This window comes from Haplochromis burtoni, unplaced genomic scaffold (assembly GCF_018398535.1).
Source record: "Haplochromis burtoni strain Fernald_Lab_line unplaced genomic scaffold, NCSU_Asbu1 Contig_1494, whole genome shotgun sequence".
In the NCBI taxonomy this organism is placed as follows: Eukaryota; Metazoa; Chordata; class Actinopteri; order Cichliformes; family Cichlidae; genus Haplochromis; species Haplochromis burtoni.
The window spans coordinates 25,784-44,565 of NW_024583855.1; the positions used below are offsets into that span (position 1 = coordinate 25,784).

Genomic DNA, 18,782 nt, shown 5'->3' on the forward strand with positions numbered 1-18,782 from the left:
CTACCCACCACCACTTCCCCTGCCGGTGGCGGACTCCCTCAGGTGTCGGTGTGCTGGTGGTTCTTTGTGTCTGGGGGTGGGCGTCCGGGTACACACCGGCTCACTCCTTGGCGGCCGCTTGTCGGGGCCTGGGGCTCGCTCGGGCCCCCTTTGGAGGTGGGGTGCCCCCGGCCTCTCGGCCTGGGGCTCGGTCACTCAGGCACAGCTGGGGGCCGGCGGAGCTCACGGGCGCGTCACTGCAACTCCCCCTGGCTTCTGCTCCGCGGCTGCTGGGCGAGCCCTCATCTGGGACTCTCCTCAGCTCTTACTGGAACAGTGGCGCGGCTGCCCCTCTGTTGGTCTTCCGTGGTCTCTTGTGTTCTGGGGGCCTCTGGATGTCTGGAGTTTTGATCTCCTCCATACCCGCTTCACACCCTGGAGGACGGGGCTGTGGCCCCCCCACACTCCCTAGCAGATCATTACATGGAGAAACCTTTGGAATGCAAGCATGCTGATCCACACAGGTATGCACACAGGTGTACACATGGGTATTCACAGACGCGGACTAAAGCTTTCTTGGCTGCTGCCTCAAAGCACACTGTGCGCTGTCTATCTTGCGTGCTGCACAATATCGTTTATTATTCAGTAACTATTGATATCTATGACTAGCTAGTTTATTGTGATGGTGCTTTGTTTTCTCTATTATTATGTTGCTCTTTGTTGTTTGCTGTCTCCTCTGTTTGTTTTTTTTGTTGTTTGTTTGTTTTTGTTTTTTTTTTTCTCCATACAGGTGACCCAGGAGTTGTTGTTTTTTTTTTTCCCCCCCCCTTCTCACCGTCTCTTCTCCCCTTTGGTTTTCTTTCTTTCTCTCCCCCTCTTTCTCTCATTCATTCCCCCTGTCCTATTTCTTAAAAAAAAAAAAAAAAAAAAAAAAAAAAAAAAAAAAAAAAGACAAAGGATGAACTGAAGCTCTGCCATCACGTAATGTCGCATACTGCTGTTTCTGATGTCATTTAGAAAAAAAAAAAAAAAAAAATGTCAGAGAATTGAGGTGAAGTCTGAGTAAAATGACAGTGTTGTGTTGCAGTTTTAAAGTATGGGGACACAAGTTTGTAGCTTTAACCATTGCAGTTCATATGAGAAACAGCAGGAAAATGACTGATTTACTGATATTTATTCTATTTATGCTGTGATGAAATCAGAATAAGGAAGAGCAAACATGAAGATAAGAGGGCAGAGAGAGCAGGTAAAATAAAATGATTAAACCCTGAAAACAAGCACAAGGTTAAAAAAAATAGAAGAATAGCCCAGACTAATATTTGGTCCAATCAAAATAGATTAATTTACTTACCCTTCTATAAGTCATGTGAAATACAAGCCATCTTTTCATCTGACATGCAATTTTCAAGTGTTTCTTAAATTTGTCCAGGATTTTAGATTACACATAAGGCAAAAGTATGATTTCAGTGGAAGGTTAGCAGTAGTAGAATTTAATTATAATTATTATACAGTCACAGTAAATTACACACCGCTTCAAAAAATTATATTTGTACTTGTCACCCTTTACAAACTTGTAGATAGTTTTTAAATAAGATTATTCAGACTGAATCAGCCAAAGCTAACACAAAGTTCACAGACAACATGATGTTTATTGATGGTTATAGTGTGAAAGCTGGAAACATTTTCTGACTATAAACAACTAACATTTGGGCATTCAGTGTGTGTTAGCCAAAGTTAACCGCAACAGAACAGTGGGAATGATTTTTTTGTTCTGAAACCTGGAAACATATGTTCAGATGTCTCGATGAGTTCCTTGACCTGTCTGGAGTTCTTGGAGGTGTTCTTGAATACATGGTAACGATCGCCACAAGCTTCCACAATGCGCTTGAGATGAATCCGTTCACCAATAAACTGCTTCACATCACAATGCAGATTTTCTCCGTGTGTAAACAGGATGATTGTACGGTCGCTGATCCTGCCAAACGTGTTCTCCAGCTTCTCTAATATTCCTGCCTCACCATCTGTGAACCGGCCCAGCTGTATCACAAGTAATATCACATGCTGCCTTGACTTGCAGTACTGCTTACACACCTTGATTTCTTCCTCATCTACGGGTTGGTCTTCGTAAAAGAAGTCTGGGGTGTCGACCACACTAACCCATCTCCCAAACATCTTTACCGTTATCTCCTGACACTTTGTGGTCACCGGTGTAGAGCTTGGGTAAGAAAAAAAATGCTGAGCTGGTCTACTCTGATGCTTTCCAGCATTCAGGAGGGTGTTTCCTGAGGCACTCTTTCCAGTCCCAGAGTTTCCCAACAGAATGATATTAAATACGTTACCCCTGCCACCTGGAAGAAATAGTAATAGCAAACAGTCAGTTATTTGGCAACAGATATAACCTGAGACGTAACAGAAAGGATCAAAACCTTATTTATCTAACCTCTTTCTGCAGATGAAGCAAACCACCATCAGCTGGACTGACTTGGCACATTGTATTTTTAAGCAGGCAATGTCAGTTAAATTAACCCGACTGAGGTATTGTCTTCATGTATTATGGACAATGCAATACAGCAGTGACTTTATAAAGCTGATGAAGCAAAGCTGGCACGGTCATGACAGATCACATTAGCTCACAGTATAAGTCTCACATAAAGTCTCACTGATTACTCAGAAAAGGAAGGTTGTTGCAGTGAAGCTGATCACGTGTGGAGAAGAGTGAAGCCCTGCTTAAAAAGTCTCCATCCTACTTTTTCTTATTATTAAGAACAATCCACCATTACAAACTGAAACCACATATTGCAAAAGAAATAAACCAGTTTTTGTCATATTACATCACCCAAACAGTTATATCTTATTAACACATATTAAATTAAGGGCACTATGTTGTTGGGAAAATTTGACAAATGTAGTATTCTGATTCTACTGGGTCATTATTTAACCACCAGGTCTGAACTATCCTTAGAATTATTATTGTATAAAAGTATTCTCATTAACTTAGCTCATATGAAACACAGTTTGGATGTGTAAGAAAACAAATTGCTGCTGAGATTAATAATTGATAAACATGTATTAAATTGAGTGCCAAATCTTAAATACTTTTTATTTCTATTTAAATAGCTACAGAAATACTGTAATTCAGTCCTGAATGTATATTTGAAGTTTGAAGCTATGATATTAAACACAATACTTTTAATGTGATAGAACCATTGATGCCATGAAGTAATTAAATTAAGAAGACGTCACTTACCTGAACACGTAGCTGAGCTCATCTTGGCAGCTTTCTTAATGATGTACTGACAGTGTGCAGGTTTCAGTGGAGTATTTGAAACACCTTTGAGGCTCCTGCTGTGTATACTGAGAAAATAGATCCACCCACTAGATGGGCGGAGCGCTATCATCTACTTCACACTCAAAGAGTGGAATGCTGCTTCATTTCATTCCAACAAAAAAGTCACAGACTAAACATCAGCATAAGAAAATCAGATTTATATTGCTGTAAAAAGTTAGATAAAACTTGTCAAATTTAATTTTTCTGCAGGTCCCCCAAAGAAGGATTGTTACAGTATTACTGGCCAAAGTGGTGTTGGTCAATAATACAGGCAGGGTAATTAGTTAGATAAAATGAATTCATGATTGGCCTGTTAAATCTCTCTGGTCGATGCTGTTGGCATTCTGGTTGACTCTAAAAGTACAGAAACTGCAAACTGCATCTATTTGCCCTCTCCTGGGGCTCACGTCTTCCTGTTGGTCCTTCAGATAGACAGGCTCTCCGAAGAGGGAAAAGTCAGATTTAATATTTTGTGTGTCTTTCTGTGCCATTTTCAGTGAAATATAGGGATTAGGATATTTGCATCATTACATTCTGTGAAACAACAGCAATGTGAAACAACTAGCTGTACAGTTGCTGTGGTTTCGTGTATTCATTGTTTGTACATATGTGAAGGAAGCAGACCAACCAGTATTCCCTCCTAACTTTTCACAAAATGATGCTTTGATAAGACTGGTAGATGTTTCATTTCTACAAAAACAAAGAACAGCGTGAAAAGTGTGTCCAAAGCACAATTCCTTCAAAGTCTAAAGTAGACCCCATGAGAGTGCAGGTAAACCAGGTAAACCAGGTACTTGTGTTGCCTCAAAACACAAAGGAGGTGGTGGAACTTCCCTGCACAATGCCGAAATTATTTAAATCATATACTCTATATAATAGTTTATATCAAATAGTGATGATAAATCAGTGCAAACAAAGATCACATGGAGATCCCTGTGGATTAATCATCCTGCCTCTTCCACTGAGTATTCCCATAATCTTTGTGCACATCTTAAATAACTGTGAATCTCTTCACCTGGCAAGTCATTGGCTTCATCCAGCCCCATCCCCATGCTTCATGGTTTCAGGAATTTTACAGCATTTTTAAGCAGTCTTTTGCAATGTCAGTTCAACCTGATATCACAGTAAAGCGTGTTATAGCCATGCCAGGTCCACTGTGTCCATTTCATGCTTTGGCTTGACATTAATAACACATTTGCATGTATGTACATGTTAGCCGCCTAGCCTAATTGTGTTTGGCAATTAACGACTCTGGAATGTACTTCATATGTTTTTTTTTCTCACTACAGAGGTTTGGCTTTAAATCTCTCCCCCTGCTGGTACTGCAACTTCTACATCCGTGTCCATTTTCTCATTTTGGCGAGGCAAAGCAAAAAATAGACATGGTGCAACAGTGTGTCTATTACACAATTTGCCATGATACTGGTTTGTACAGTTTGTGCATATCTTTACAAATACTTATCACTTTAAATTAAGAAAGACAAGAAAGACATTAGGTTTAAAAATGAAAATCATGAAATATGTCCTTGTCATGTCCAAAACAAAAAGGCTTTTTATGATAAGATAAGATAAGATAAGATAAGATAAGATAAGATAAGATAAGATAAGATAAGATAAGATAACCTTTATTAGTCCCACACGTGGGAAATTTGTTTTGTCACAGCAGGAAGTGGACAGTGCAAAAGTTATGAGGCAAAAATTAGAATACAATAAGAATAAATACAGTACACAGCTGTACAGAATAGAATAAAATACTATATACAGTAGAATAAAATAAAATAAATATACAATAAGATAAAAATAGAATACAAATACAAATACTATATACAACTGAGTAAAAATACAACGATGACAGAAAGGATTATTGCACTTAGTATTATTGCATATGTATGGATGTGTGTGCTTGATCAGTTAAAGTCTTTATTATGGAGTCTGACAGCAGTGGGGAGGAAAGACCTGCGAAATCTCTCCGTCCCACACCGTGGGTGCCGCAGTCTCCCACTGAAGGAGCTGCTCAGTGCTGTCACAGTCTGCTGCATGGGGTGGGAGATGTTGTCCAACAGGGATGACAGCTTAGCCGCCGTTCTCCTGTCACTCACCACCTCCACTGGGTCCAGAGGGCATCCTAGAACAGAGCTGGCCCTTCGGATCACCCTGTTCAGTCTCTTCCTGTCCCCAGCAGAGATGCTGCCGCCCCAGCAGACCACGCCATAAAAGATAGCAGAAGCCACAACAGAGTCATAGAAGGTCTTCAGGAGTGGGCCCTCCACTCCAAACGACCTGAGTCTCCGCAGCAGGTACAGCCTGCTCTGCCCTTTCCTGTAGAGGGCGTCTGAGTTATGAGTCCAGTCCAGTCTATTGTTCAGATGAACACCAAGGTACCTGTAGCTGTCCACAGCCTCAATGTCCATACCTTGGATGTTCAGTGGTTGCAGTGGAGAATGCTTGTGCCTGCGGAAGTCTACCACCAGTTCCTTGGTTTTACTGGCGTTGATCTGGAGGTAGTTCAGCTGGCACCAGTCCACAAAGTCTTGGGTCAGACCTCTGTACTCCTTGTCGTCCCCATCAGTGATGAGGCCGACTATTGCAGAGTCATCAGAGAACTTCTGCAGGAAGCACTGGGTGGAGTTGTGGGAGAAGTCTGCAGCGTAGATGGTGAAGAGGAACGGAGCCAGAACCGAAGGACTTGATAAAAAAAAAAACAGATAGTAGCAATGGCTGAAAGACATATCCATCTTTTCTGGTAAAAAACAAAACGAAAAAACAACAACAACAACAACAAAATAGATCTGCTCTGTCCTGCTTATCTCAACAAAGGGTTCTTTTTATAACTTTTTAAAAACAAATATATAATTACTATTTTTTCTATTTTTATGTATTTATTTCACAAACTTGTTTAAAAAAATGTTTATATAAAAAAACTTGATCACATCATTCTCACAGTACTGAATAGTACTAGATGTACAGTCACGTACAGCTGCAAGTTTCAGCGCACAGGTTTGCTCCATTTGTTTCACCCCTTACAGCACCTGTTTTACCAGGATGCTGTTGGTGACTGATGGGGATCAAATTGACATCTTGGAAAGACTAAAAATAAATAAATAAACCAGCAACTTGCACATTGCCTTAATTCTTTAAACGTCACCTATCTGATCTAAAAACTCTCCAAGGGACCATCACTTTTTTCTCCTGCAGCCTTGATGATGGTGAAATCCTTGATAAAAGGCATGCTTTTCAGTATGACTCAGGAACTGCACAGATATCTACTGCAAGAGATTAAGTTGACTGGTTGCATGATTTAACACTGCACATGTTTTTGTTAGTGTAAATGACAGTAGGCCAAAAAATATCCTGCTGAACTTGTCAATCAAAAAAATCAATCAGTCAAACTCTGTTTGTGTAGCACATTTCATGTAGGTTAGAACAATTTTTTCAGATGACTCACAAGCCAATGATAACACAGACTATGTTTAGCTTAAAGTACAAACAGGCATTCATTGTTAGAAGAGACATGAAGGCTGCAGAAAGACCTGTTTCTACTCACCAATCATCACAGTGGTGCATTGTCAGGACCCCTTAGTGTTAAACTGTAACAAACCAAAAAGCCATTTGGTGTAATCTTTCAACACATATGTGACAGGCTGGGTTAACACCATGAGGCCCCAAGCAGATGTGTTGCACTGGAAAAGTTTGCTTTATAATGTGAAAGTCTTAAAATTGATTTTTCACTTGGTTAGACTACAGAACTAAGTGGAGGCACAGGAGGAGCCTGTCGTAGGTCTAAGTATGAACTGTCTCCAATACCTATTCACTCATACTTTAGGATCAGCATGTGACAACCCACACAGTCCTAAACCACCTAAAGCACAAAGGGTGCTATCTGAAAACACTCTTAAGTGACTGTAACTGTGCATTCAGTGTTATCATCCAGGGCATCCTAATCAGAAAATTACAAGACTTACAAATCTCCAAATCTCCCCACCTTCACCTGCATCAAAGACTTCCTCACGAACTGCCCACAGAAAGTCCAAATAGGACCCACCTCTCCTTCTCCCTCACTGGGGCACAACAAGGCTGTGTGCAGTCCTTTACCACTATTGAATGGTACTAGGAGTACACTGACTTGCTCCTATTCTCTAAAGAACCTTGTATTGTGTTCAGAGATTTGAATATATCACCGTGTTTAGAGTAGATGTACATTTAGCTGTATACCCTGAAGAAATTTTACAGAAGTAAAAAAAAGCGGGAATCCTTATGAGACTGATGATCAGTGCACAGGGGAATAGGTCCTTTGGCAGCCATTCAGATGTACAGCGGTCCCTCGTTTATCGCGGGAGTTACGTTCTAAAAATAACCTGTGATAGGTGAAATCGGCGAAGTAACCAATGTTTACAATTATTATAGATGTTTTAAGGGCGTAAAACCCCTCACTACACACTTTATACACTTTTCTCTGACAGGCACGAACATTTTCACATTTTTCTCTCTTGTTTAAACACTCTCAAAGTTCCAAAATTCGTAGAAAAATAAGTTCGGTATTATAGAATGAAACCAAAGATCAAACCCTGTTTTCAGGTCCAGAACATGGGAATAGAGCAGCTGCGAGAGAATTCAACATTAATGAATCAATGGTACGGAAGTAGAGGAAGCAAGAAGAATGAGTTGAGGAAAGTTTGACTTATCTGACTGTTTTGTTTTGCTTAATGCGCCTCATAATCCGGTGTGCCTTATGGTCCGAAAAATACAGTAACTTCTACCTTCCTTTAGTTTTAACTTTTTGTGCTGTGTTTAACATGTTCCTCTGCCTTTTGGGTGTTACTGCAGGTGCCTTTGATGATGTAAAACGTTTCGTCGACATTGTTGTGCTTGTTGGGGAGAAAACTTACAGGCATACAGTGCAGCACTTTGGGGTCACACTTCTTGCTGAGATGAACTGAATGCTTGAATGATTAAATGCTGGGAGTTTCCTGCAGCGAGGATGGTGTTTCCAGATGCACTCTTTCCAGTCCCACTTTCTCCCAACAGAACAATGTTCAGTATAGTTCCTGACACACCATGGGCACTGTCACCTGGAAGGTGTAGTTAAAACAAATATTCAGTTGTTATTTAGTTATGACACTAAAAACACCAATACCTATAACAGAGCTGGATAGTTAGCAGCTACACCAGCAAGGTTGCTGGATTTATTTGGCTGATAAGGTTTGTGCAAAGTTTAGCAAATGAACAAATTAAAAATTTCAATAATCAAAAGAACGGTGGAATAAATTATTGAAATTTTTAATTTGTAATTTTGCTTTTTTCCTGTTATTCAAAATCGTGTTTTCATGTTTTCATCAAATTGTGTTTTCTGTCAGTTCCAAATGTTTTTTTGGAAAAAGGTGATTTTAAATGACTTTTATAAAAAGCTTTTTAAAGGATCAGGACAGAAAAAAATCTGAAAAAATGAGAAGCTTGTTTAAATGGTCCATATATTTAGTTCTGACAGTGTAGACATATAGTTGCATGATTATATATGTACGCTTTTATTTTTATGTGGTGTTTTTTTACTTGGAGAAGAGCCATTGTGAAATATCCTGTTGTACTGTTCTTGCATTTTCTAGAAGTACATGATATTCATTTTGTATATTTAGTACATGAATCATGCAGAAGAATCAGTTCTCCTTTGCAACTTGTCACAGAGTAATGCTTTGTCAGGACCCCTGGTTGTTACATTTTTACAGAACCCCAGAATCCTTTTAACTTTAGGTTTTTAAAGAGTGGGATATCAAACAGGCTCTAATACAGTTCCCTCAATGTCTAAAAAAGACACCATGAGGGACATGAGTCCTGCTTTAGGACTCAATAGGACTCATTAGGTCATCCAACAAAAGGTCTAATAAGTTTATGCCATAGTGAGGCATCCCTCTGTCAAAATTCACAAGAGTCACTATTCCTCCTGCAGTTTTCTTGTGCTCAGGGTTAAGGACACATCTGTTGTTTTATGGGCAATAATCTGTGAGTCATGGTGTTCAGAGCATATCTTCTATTTAAAAACTAGGGTAAATAATGTGTTGGCTGCTAACTTCAAGTTCTTTGTTCAAGCATTCCAGTATGAGTACTAGCAAGAAGCATGTAGCTTTTCAGTCCAACAATTACAACTACCCTTTCATTCAACACCAGATCTTGACAAGCTGTACTTTCCATGTTCTGCCTGTCAATGAGATTTGGAAAAAAACCCAAACATTGCATGACTTTTATTAGGTGGCACCACATGAAGAACAAAAGGACATGTTTCTACAGCAGTCAAAGGGAAAATGATTGCAAAAACTGCCACAGACTCAACAATAGAACCTGGAAATTCACTCCATACCATGCACCTCTTGACCCAGATCATTTTTTTTTCACAGTGTCAAAAGATTCTTTCAGTTTTTTATTTGTGAAGCTGTGATATGAAGTGTATAATTAAAAAACAACAAGAACAACAACAACAACAACGAAAAAAGTTTAAAAAGTACCTTTCAAAAGTGATATCTGCTTTTTCCTACTTTAAGGTTTCTGTATTGCTTTCTTTCTTAGATACACAATCACTAAACCTGGTGAAGCTGTGGCTCTTTCAAAATGAGAAGTACAATTTTGGTAGCAGTCCATTGTTTGGCAACTGGCACTAAAGTAAATGACAGCAAAAATATATTTTGGTTTGGTTACAGGACTCTCAGGTAAGAGCCTTTCAGCCAGGAAACTCACTGCAGCAGCTACTTATATTTTTTTAAGAATGTCAAACTCAAGATGATGTATATATTTACAATGATATGATGAAAAATGTCCAGTATTATAAAGACAGCTACAAAAAATTTCACACACTCTGTTCAAACTCAAGTTTAGCATTTGATCACCAGGGTGGTCTGAGGGCTCAACATCTTCTATAAAGGGCTTTGAGGCAACTGTTGTTGTGATTTGGCACTATATAAATAAAACTCTTTAGCTGCTTTTTAAAAGTTTCCACAGAGTCCAAACTCTGCAGAAATAGAGGCAGTGCATTCCACAGTCTGAGTGCAACAGTTTGGAAGAATTGGTCTGCTCAAGTTCTGAAATCTCAAAAAATGGTATGCTTAATGGTGACTCTCCCCTATCACTTAAAGACTTTTTCAACATTCTTCCTTCTTTAATTTCCACCATTTAATCCTCGCCTCTGTCTTGACTCACTTCCTTTTCTTGATTGTCAAAGTCATCCTACGATGCTGCCCTGCGACATTCTGTCTAGGTCGTCTTACAGTCTCTTTCAGATTGCACCTTCTGCATAAAATAGTCTACCTTTGTGCACATTCATCCATTCTTTTAAGTTACCCTATGTTCCTCCCTCTTCTTTAGTATGGGTTCACCACAGCCATTTCCATCTTTTTTGCAAAAAGAATATATAATTCTGTATTTCTCTTGTCAACACAATACCTTAGTGGTCAAAAATCAACAAAAGTTAAAAATGAAAATTAGATTCATTGTGGAACTGTGTCATTTGAGTGTGATATTAAACCACATAGGCAGAATGTGCAACATTCTCCAGTCTTTATATCTATAGTAAAGACTAGAGATTTGTAAATGCAGTGGAACAATGCAAGTAAGAGTTACTTACATGGCGCTTTTGAAAAATTATTCTTAAGCTGTGAAATGTAACAGATGCACTCCTGGTGATATAGGCTGAGGTCCACCCAATAGGCGGAGTGCAGGGAGCTGCACCACATTAAAACAGTGAAGAGCTGAGTTTATGTTCATTTGCCAAATAGTAAAGAACAAAAATGGTTAACAGTGCTGCAATCCCTGATGGCAAAGTTGGCTCATTTATATAGACTTCTTCTTTATACTACAGTCAGTGTTTATTAGCTGCCTCTTTTTTAATTTCTATTGCAGTTGAAAATATGTTCATTCAAACAGTAATTATAACACTGGGCCTTTCTTTCTTTCTGCAAGTCCTCCAATGAGGATTCTGATGATTGGGAAACCTGGTGTTGGGAAGAGTGCCACTGGCAACACCATCCTGGGTAAAACATATTTTAAGTCTAGTGTTAGCTTGGAGTCAGCAACAAAGACCTGTGAGTTTGGAAATGTTCCAGATTGTGAAAGAAGGATCACTGTGGTCTATAAACCTGGCTTTCTAGACAGATCTAAAACTGCAGACAGTATAAAGAAAGACATCGCAAAATCCATGCAGATTACCACTCCTGGCCCTCATGTCTTCTTGCTGGTCCTGCAGATTGGTAGGTTTACCAAAGAAGAACAAAATTGTGTGGACACTGTAACAACCATTTTGGGTTATAGCACCACTAGGGGGGGGGTTGCCCAACTATTGTAGTAGCTATGGGGGTCTCCTAGTGGGTGTGTGTTGTTAGCGGCAGCCATTCCATGCTGCTCATATTCCATTCTCCAAGAAAACACCTTACTGTTGTGACAAGCTGGCGCTGGCGATACCAATCCCTGTGCAGGTAGGCTTGGACGAGTACAGCCGAGGAGACCTGGCTTATAAAGTGTAATGTTGCTGACGGCGAATAAAGGTCTGTTATTGGATTTAACCGACTGGCTTCGAGTTATCCGGCTAACCTCCACACCACATGCCCGCTGGACCTGCTAGCCGCTCCTTACTCGCCAGACAGCTGTTACAACACCCTGGAAAAACTGTTTGCACCAATCACCATGATTGGAAAATTAGTTAACAAATGTGGTAACAGGTTTCATGTGTCTGACAACACTAACTCCATGAACAGAGAACAGATTGCTGAGCTTGTCAATTCGTCAGCGCGGTTAGCGCCGCGCAGCTGCTCGCACAGGGTGAGCCTAACTTGCTAATGGAGATTTGCCGCGTTAATGCGGTTATGGCGTTAATGACATTTTAGCAAGATTAACGCTGACAGCACTGGGGTAACCATCAAAGCATAAATAAAGTGCCATCAGTGAGAGGCTGCAATATTACCCACCCCCGAGAGCCAGAGACCACATGTCTGCATACCTGCTCCAATAGAAGGAAGAGCAACACCCGAGATGGACAGAACAAAGGGCATGAGCTGATATGTGAACTACACGTAATAAAGATGTTGTAATAAACATTTATAGTTAATACTAGTTAGAACAAGACACAACATAATTGCTGGATTAAGTTGAGTTTATTATTATCATTATTTTCCATTTTGTTTTGAATAGATATCAAATAAACTGGATGTATAGAAATTGTTATATTTTACTCATCAACATTTTGTCTTATGCACGTTATGCTATACCAGAACTTATAAACTAGCTTTCCCAAACATACCCCAATTTTCTGATATACAAAAAAAAAAAGAAAAACTGGAGATATTGCCCACCTACTTCCAACCTGTTTTGATCTTTCAATACTGAACATACTGAACAATGACTATCTATAAACGATACTGAAGTCTTTAATTATCTTTTCATCATATTTGATTATTCATACTTATTTCCCTAAGTTGCAAAAAAAATATGTAAATATATTTAAAGGCAAATAAGTATAAGTAATAAGTAATCTTCTAAACTTGAAGATTGGAGTTACAATGACAGAACAGCTATCAAGATTAATACACACAATAATAAATTCATACTGCATCAAAGGATTACACTTGTACCTTCTCCACAAACTGATACATGGAGTTATCAACACGTTCTCACTTCCAAAGCATAACATTTTACACCAGGTGGCAAATCATCAGTATATTGCACTTTCGGCCACCCAACATGTCCCTATATTATGAGTTTGGAAAAATGAGGAAACGTGAGAACTGTTTTGAATGAATCTACGCATGTACATTTATTTTACATAAATCGCTTTGGAAAACACTAACACGCTTAAGGTGGTAGTTAACGTTAGGGATAAGGTTATGGTTAGGGCTGTAGTACACGGCTGGAACATGTGTTACTGTGGGAGCGTTATTCTATTCAATTTCATCCACAATTTGGTGCGTAGCATAGGAACGCGGAAGGCCACCTTTCCATGGAACACCTCGGGATGTGACAAATCTTTGGTATATTACGTGTCATGAGTGAGAACGGGCTTGGAGTTGATCACTTTTTTGGGACATTCAGTGCACATCAACCAAAGTTAAAGCTAACACAAACAACACTGTGGAGATGGGTCTTTTTCTGTCAAATTTGGAAACAACTGTTCAACTTTCTTGATGAGTTCCTTGACCTGTTTAGAGTCTTTGGAGGTGTTCTTGAATACATGGTAACGATTGCCACAAGCTTCCAATATTTCCTTGAGGTGACTTTGTGGAACAATGAACTCGTTCAGGTTACATTTAATATTTTCCCCATGTGTAAACAGGACGATTGTTTTTTCTCTGATTCTCCAGCCAAGAAGTTTCTCCAGGTTCTCTAATATTCCTCTTTCGCCCTCTGTGAACCTGCCGAGCTGTATCACAAGTAACACCACACACTGCCCTGGCTGACAGTACAACTTACACTCATTCAGCTGTGCCTCTTGCATGGATTTGTTTTCATGACAGAAGTCCGGGGTGTCAACCAGTCTAATCTGTTTTCCACTCCCAACCTTCATCATTCTGGTCTCACACTTGGTGGTTACTGGTGTTGAGCTTGGATAGGATTTAAATGGGGTTGAATCCTGCTGGCTATTCCCAATTGTCAGGGATGGAAGCATTGGCTGCAGGGAGTTCTCTGCAGCCAGGATTGCGTTTGCTGAAGCGCTCTTTCCAGTCCCACCTTTTCCCAGCAGAACTATGTTAAACACAGCATCTAACGAACTGTGGGCACTGCCACCTGGAAGATGTAAAACAGGAATTGAGTTAATTTCTCAGTTCCCAACTGTTCCTCTATGTGGCATCAGGCATTATGTACACTTTGAAGGTAAGACATCTAATCATTGTTTTACCTTTGTTTTTTTAACTGGATGCATTTATTGTGTCATAACTTCTAAGGTATACTAATATTATGCTCAGGTGCAAAAAAGATTCTTTGTGAGTTGAAGGAGCATAGCGAATAGACACCTGAGGAAACATGTGCAATGAATGCTGTTCATTTAGACATGTTCAGGGATTTTTCAACCACATGGATAGTCTGTATGCATTTTTATAACCTTTCATAATATTTACACTGAGATGTTTGGAGAGTCTGGGATATGGGGTATGTAATAGATAATCTATTTTCATAATTACTTCTCTTCTGAAACCTGTTAAGATTACTATGAAAACACCTGGTTCTACGAAAAACATACAAAAAATAAATATATAAATAAATATATAAGTGAATAAATTAAAATTTTTACCTGACCTGTCTGGCAGTGCAGCAATCAGAATGGATTTACTTTGAGAAGTGAACCATGGCTTTTGCTATAATGGTCCACTAGATAGTCATATTTTATTAGGATTTTTTATTTGGAGTTACTACAGTAACAGTAGACAAGACCAGGGAATGGAAAAGGAACATAAGAAAGACAGCAAAGTTGGGGAGAAAGTTAACAGAAGGAGAGGGATTCTTATATGGAGTGGCATTAATACAACCAGGGAGTGGTGCTGGGGTCATGGTAGAGCTGTTCATCAACGTAGAGCCGGTCCATTGTGATGACAGGAGGGGAGCACGTTTGGATGAACCTGCGTCTGAATGAACAAGAAACTGTTCTTGATGTTGTGATGACCTTCTGTCAAGATTAGTAGGAAAAAAGGGAAAACGAAGCAGTGGATGATAACTGATCAAATGTAAAACTCAGTGGACCAGATAGGGATGAAGCTGAAGAGGGCAGACTGAGCCAGGCAGAAGAGTGAAGAGAGAAAAAACTGATATGATATGATAATATTTAAGGAGTATTTGGATAGCTAGCTACTGACACTGTGGATACAACATAGAATTAGTATACCTGCAAGGCTTTTAACACACAAAGAGCCCTGATCGTCAATTCTCTCCCTGATACACAGGATATCATTGTAGATCAAATAGAGAAAATGAAAATAGCTGTTGGAGGAGACTAAACACTTGATGTCTATAGTGTAGCTTTGCCTGAAAAGGTTTGGCCAGCCAAAAACCAGAAATTTTACCTGAAATTAATAATAATTAAAAAAAAAAAAAACTATAATGGCGTAATTATAGCGGTAATCATTTAGCATTTTCTAAGATTATTCTAATATTTAATAAATAAATAAATAAATAAATAACAGAAGAATCTGCATTCTAATATATACTTACCTGTTCTCTGAAGGTCATTGTAAGAATGAAAGTCATTTCTGAAAAGATAACAGTAATCACTATGACTGTACACAAAAATATAAATACCAGCTTATCTCAAAATTAGAGTATGGAAAATTTTTTTACCTTTTGCGTTCCAACTCATGTTTCCTTCTTTGCACAATTTTGTGGCTGTAGTTTTTGTAGTCAAACTGAAATGACTGATGGTTTGAAGACCAGTTCATAAATACTGAAACCATTTTTTTCAGAATAACCGACTTGACGTTGAACACTTCGTCTACATAACTGAGTAAATCATGGTTTTCTTGTTTTTCTAAGATGACAACTAAATTTTCTGTGACATTTTCTTCAAAGATATCTTTAAATGCAATGATTTGATTCCCCACTTTTTCTTTAGATGTGCTTTCTGACTCTATTGCCAGTATGAATAAATGAGGGCCAGGATATGAAAGTGCCATGAAGTCAATAATCTTTTGGTCTGGATTCATACATTCATCATCAAAGAATTTAGGAGCACTGATGATCCTGAATGAATTATCTTCTTTCAATTCACAGTAAGGTGAAGGCTTCCCAAAAGTACAGTGACCTTGGAGGAATGTACTTTCGATCTTGCTCATGAAATCAGGCTTTTCTCCAAACAAAGCGATAGTAAACTTGCCAGAATTTTCTGTGGAAGCAAAAGCAATAATAACTTTCAGAAACAATCTGCTTTATTTTATAATAATTTATAATATAAAATCATTCACATATATCTGTGGCATTAAACATAACTAAAAACAAAAAAGCAGTTTCACAGTACAAAAGGGTTGGGCAACTGCTGTGCTAAGACTCTGTTTTTGATTGCACTATTATTCTCCAACAGGCTGGCTGCTTTGCAGCATGTCTCTCTATCTCAGTGGTTCCCAAACTGTTTTTGCTGGGCCCCCCTTTGTTTTACAAGAAAAATGTTCGCGCCCCCCTACTGACCACGCGTGCACGCACACGCACAAACACATCCTCCAACCAAACACAACCATATTTTGCTCCACTGCGGTTTATTTCACAGCTCAAACATTTAGTAAACAATTAAGCAAATATAAGTAATCTGCAATAAATTACAGGTAGTAAGAAAATAAACTACTAACTCTTTTACGCTACGTCCACACCTACACGGGTAATTTTGAAAACGCAGCTGTTTCGTCCACACGTAAACAGCATTTCGAATCACCGAAAACGGAGATTTTTTAAAACTCCTTTTTTGCGTTTACGTGTGGACGAGGAATACAGAGTTCATCACACAACGTCAAAGGTATGTGCCTTTATTCACGTCACGCTGTGCGCCACGTTATTGTTTACATGAGATGAATTGCAGAATGGCAGATAGACACAAAATACTGTTAATCTGACTATCTTCTAGGGATGGGTACCGGTATCTGGTATTCTGACATAAATGGTAGTAACCAGACCGAAAAGCAGCGCACATTTCGGTGCTTTTTCCCCCCCCTGACATGTCATACACTTTGGATTCTGGCCAATCATTTTACCTTTCCGAGGATAGTAGGTGGGTCCAGGTACGTACGTTCTTTTAGAGCAGAGCTACAGATTAAAAAGGTCAAAAGTCTGGCTGTACTTCACAGCACAAGATGCAAACTCAGCAGCCTGCAACAAGTGCTTTAAGGTGATACTGTGCAAAGGAGGTAACTCCTCCAATCTGATGAAACACCTGGCGACACATAGCATTTTGTTAAAAGCTGAGAAATGCGCTGTATTTGATAGCTTGCTGCGAGACCTCACACCGTGCACATCTACTGCGGGTGGGTTGCCTGTTATTGGACCCGGAGTTAGCAACATCCCAAAACCGAAGAACAGAGTCCTGGCCCCTAGCCCTGCCAGTGTAGCAGAAATGATGACAGATGATGATGGCAGCAGCAGCCGTTCTTCTCTGCGTGAGTAGCTTAATGTTGTTCGTGTATAATTTACGTTGAGTAGGCTAACCACGTTATTACATTAATGCATGTAAGGTGAACTAGCAAACACCGTTGTAGTTGCATGCGGCTGTCTTCTTGTTTGATGGCAGATACTCCCATCACCCTGGCCAAAAAGGCTAAAATGACCAAAGAAAAAGTGGAAAACAGCTAAACATGAGAGGCTTTTGGACAAATCTTGTATTTTTTCCATTGATTAAGCACTGCTTCCAGCTAAGAGTGATACCATAAATCCCCTATAGTCTAACATTGTTATCTTTTTACAAAAAAAACAGCTGAACATGACAGGTTTTTGGACCAATTTTGTGTTCTCCGTTCTTTAAGCACCGTTTAAGCACCGTTTAAGCACCGGCACCGTTTCAAAAGTACACAGCAAATTCAAAAGTGTTAACTGTTTTGGTGTTAATAGTCTTGTTGCAAAAGTAGAATTAATTTTACTCTAAGCAGAGTCACATTCTTTTAATGTAACTCTGAGGTGTAAAATGATAGTAGTTAAAATCGAATGTTAAAAATGAGTGTTTCTCTGTCAAATCTGGAGGTGTTACAATGGAAACATTAACTCTTGACCTCTTAACTCTGAACTCCTAGAGGGGCTATGACACCAACAGAGTAAATTCACAGACTCCGCCCCCAGCACCATAGGCTCCAATCGAAGCCGACGTGAAGCCGTTTCAGAACATTTTGCTCTACATATTTGAGTCAGTGTTGCCAACTTAACGACTTTGTCGCTATATTCAGTGAGTTTTCAGACCCCCTTAGCGACTTTTTTTCTGAAAAGCGACTAGCAACAAACCTGGCGACTTTTTCTGGTGTTATTGGAGACTTATTTATGACGACTTTTTGACTTGAAAGCGCGTATCGCTTTTACTCTCAACAAGCATCGGTGCTGCCGTGGGCACCTCACCCGTGCCAAAGCGCTCACAGGCGCTATCAGCTGCTATCAGGGCAGAAAATGTTCACACCTATGCGTCCAAACTGCAAATGAATCTCGCATGAGCGAAGCCGCTGCTCCCGCACTGACTGTAACGCAGTCAGTTCTTCTTTTACCTTTATGCTGTTTTGTGGATCACAAGGTTTAAAACTACTTATAAACACACACACAGTAACTCCACCAGAGTGCCAATCTCGGGTCACTTTTGCCAGTCCAGGCCCGGATAAAGGAGCAAGGTTGGAATTGTGACATTAAAAAATAATAATTGCTAAAAGAAATTGAATTTCCCTCGGGATGAATAAAGTATTCTGATTCTGATTTGTAGTTCTAAATAAATTCTAAATTCATTTAAGACGTTTTTTACTCAGTCTATGTCTCTTCCACGATGCTATTTCTCTCTCCAACA

General features: G+C 39.4%; 2 protein-coding genes across 4 annotated transcripts; both read right to left on the reverse strand.

Annotated features, from left to right (window-relative positions):
* Nucleotides 1-1,453: 1,453 nt before the first annotated feature.
* LOC102303657 (GTPase IMAP family member 8) lies at nt 1,454-3,299 on the reverse strand. The gene is made up of 2 exons (XM_005952435.1): nt 3,227-3,299; nt 1,454-2,327 (listed from the first exon to the last, which is right to left on the reverse strand). The coding sequence occupies exons 1-2, from the start codon at nt 3,246-3,248 to the stop codon at nt 1,714-1,716; spliced, it is 636 nt and encodes a 211-aa protein (XP_005952497.1). The 5' UTR covers nt 3,249-3,299; the 3' UTR covers nt 1,454-1,713.
* A 2,647-nt stretch (nt 3,300-5,946) lies between these two features.
* Nucleotides 5,947-16,148, reverse strand: LOC102303975 (the record flags this gene model as incomplete). 3 transcript variants are annotated; one of them, XR_006053651.1, is given in 7 exon segments in its annotated part: nt 5,947-5,992; nt 6,852-6,894; nt 8,194-8,376; nt 13,748-14,062; nt 14,803-14,898; nt 15,482-15,519; nt 15,608-16,148. XR_006053651.1 is itself a non-coding variant. In XM_042217017.1 (6 exon segments), coding segments are annotated over 5 exon segments (1,148 nt in total), but the record flags the coding sequence as incomplete, so codon positions are not given.
* Nucleotides 16,149-18,782: the final 2,634 nt, after the last annotated feature.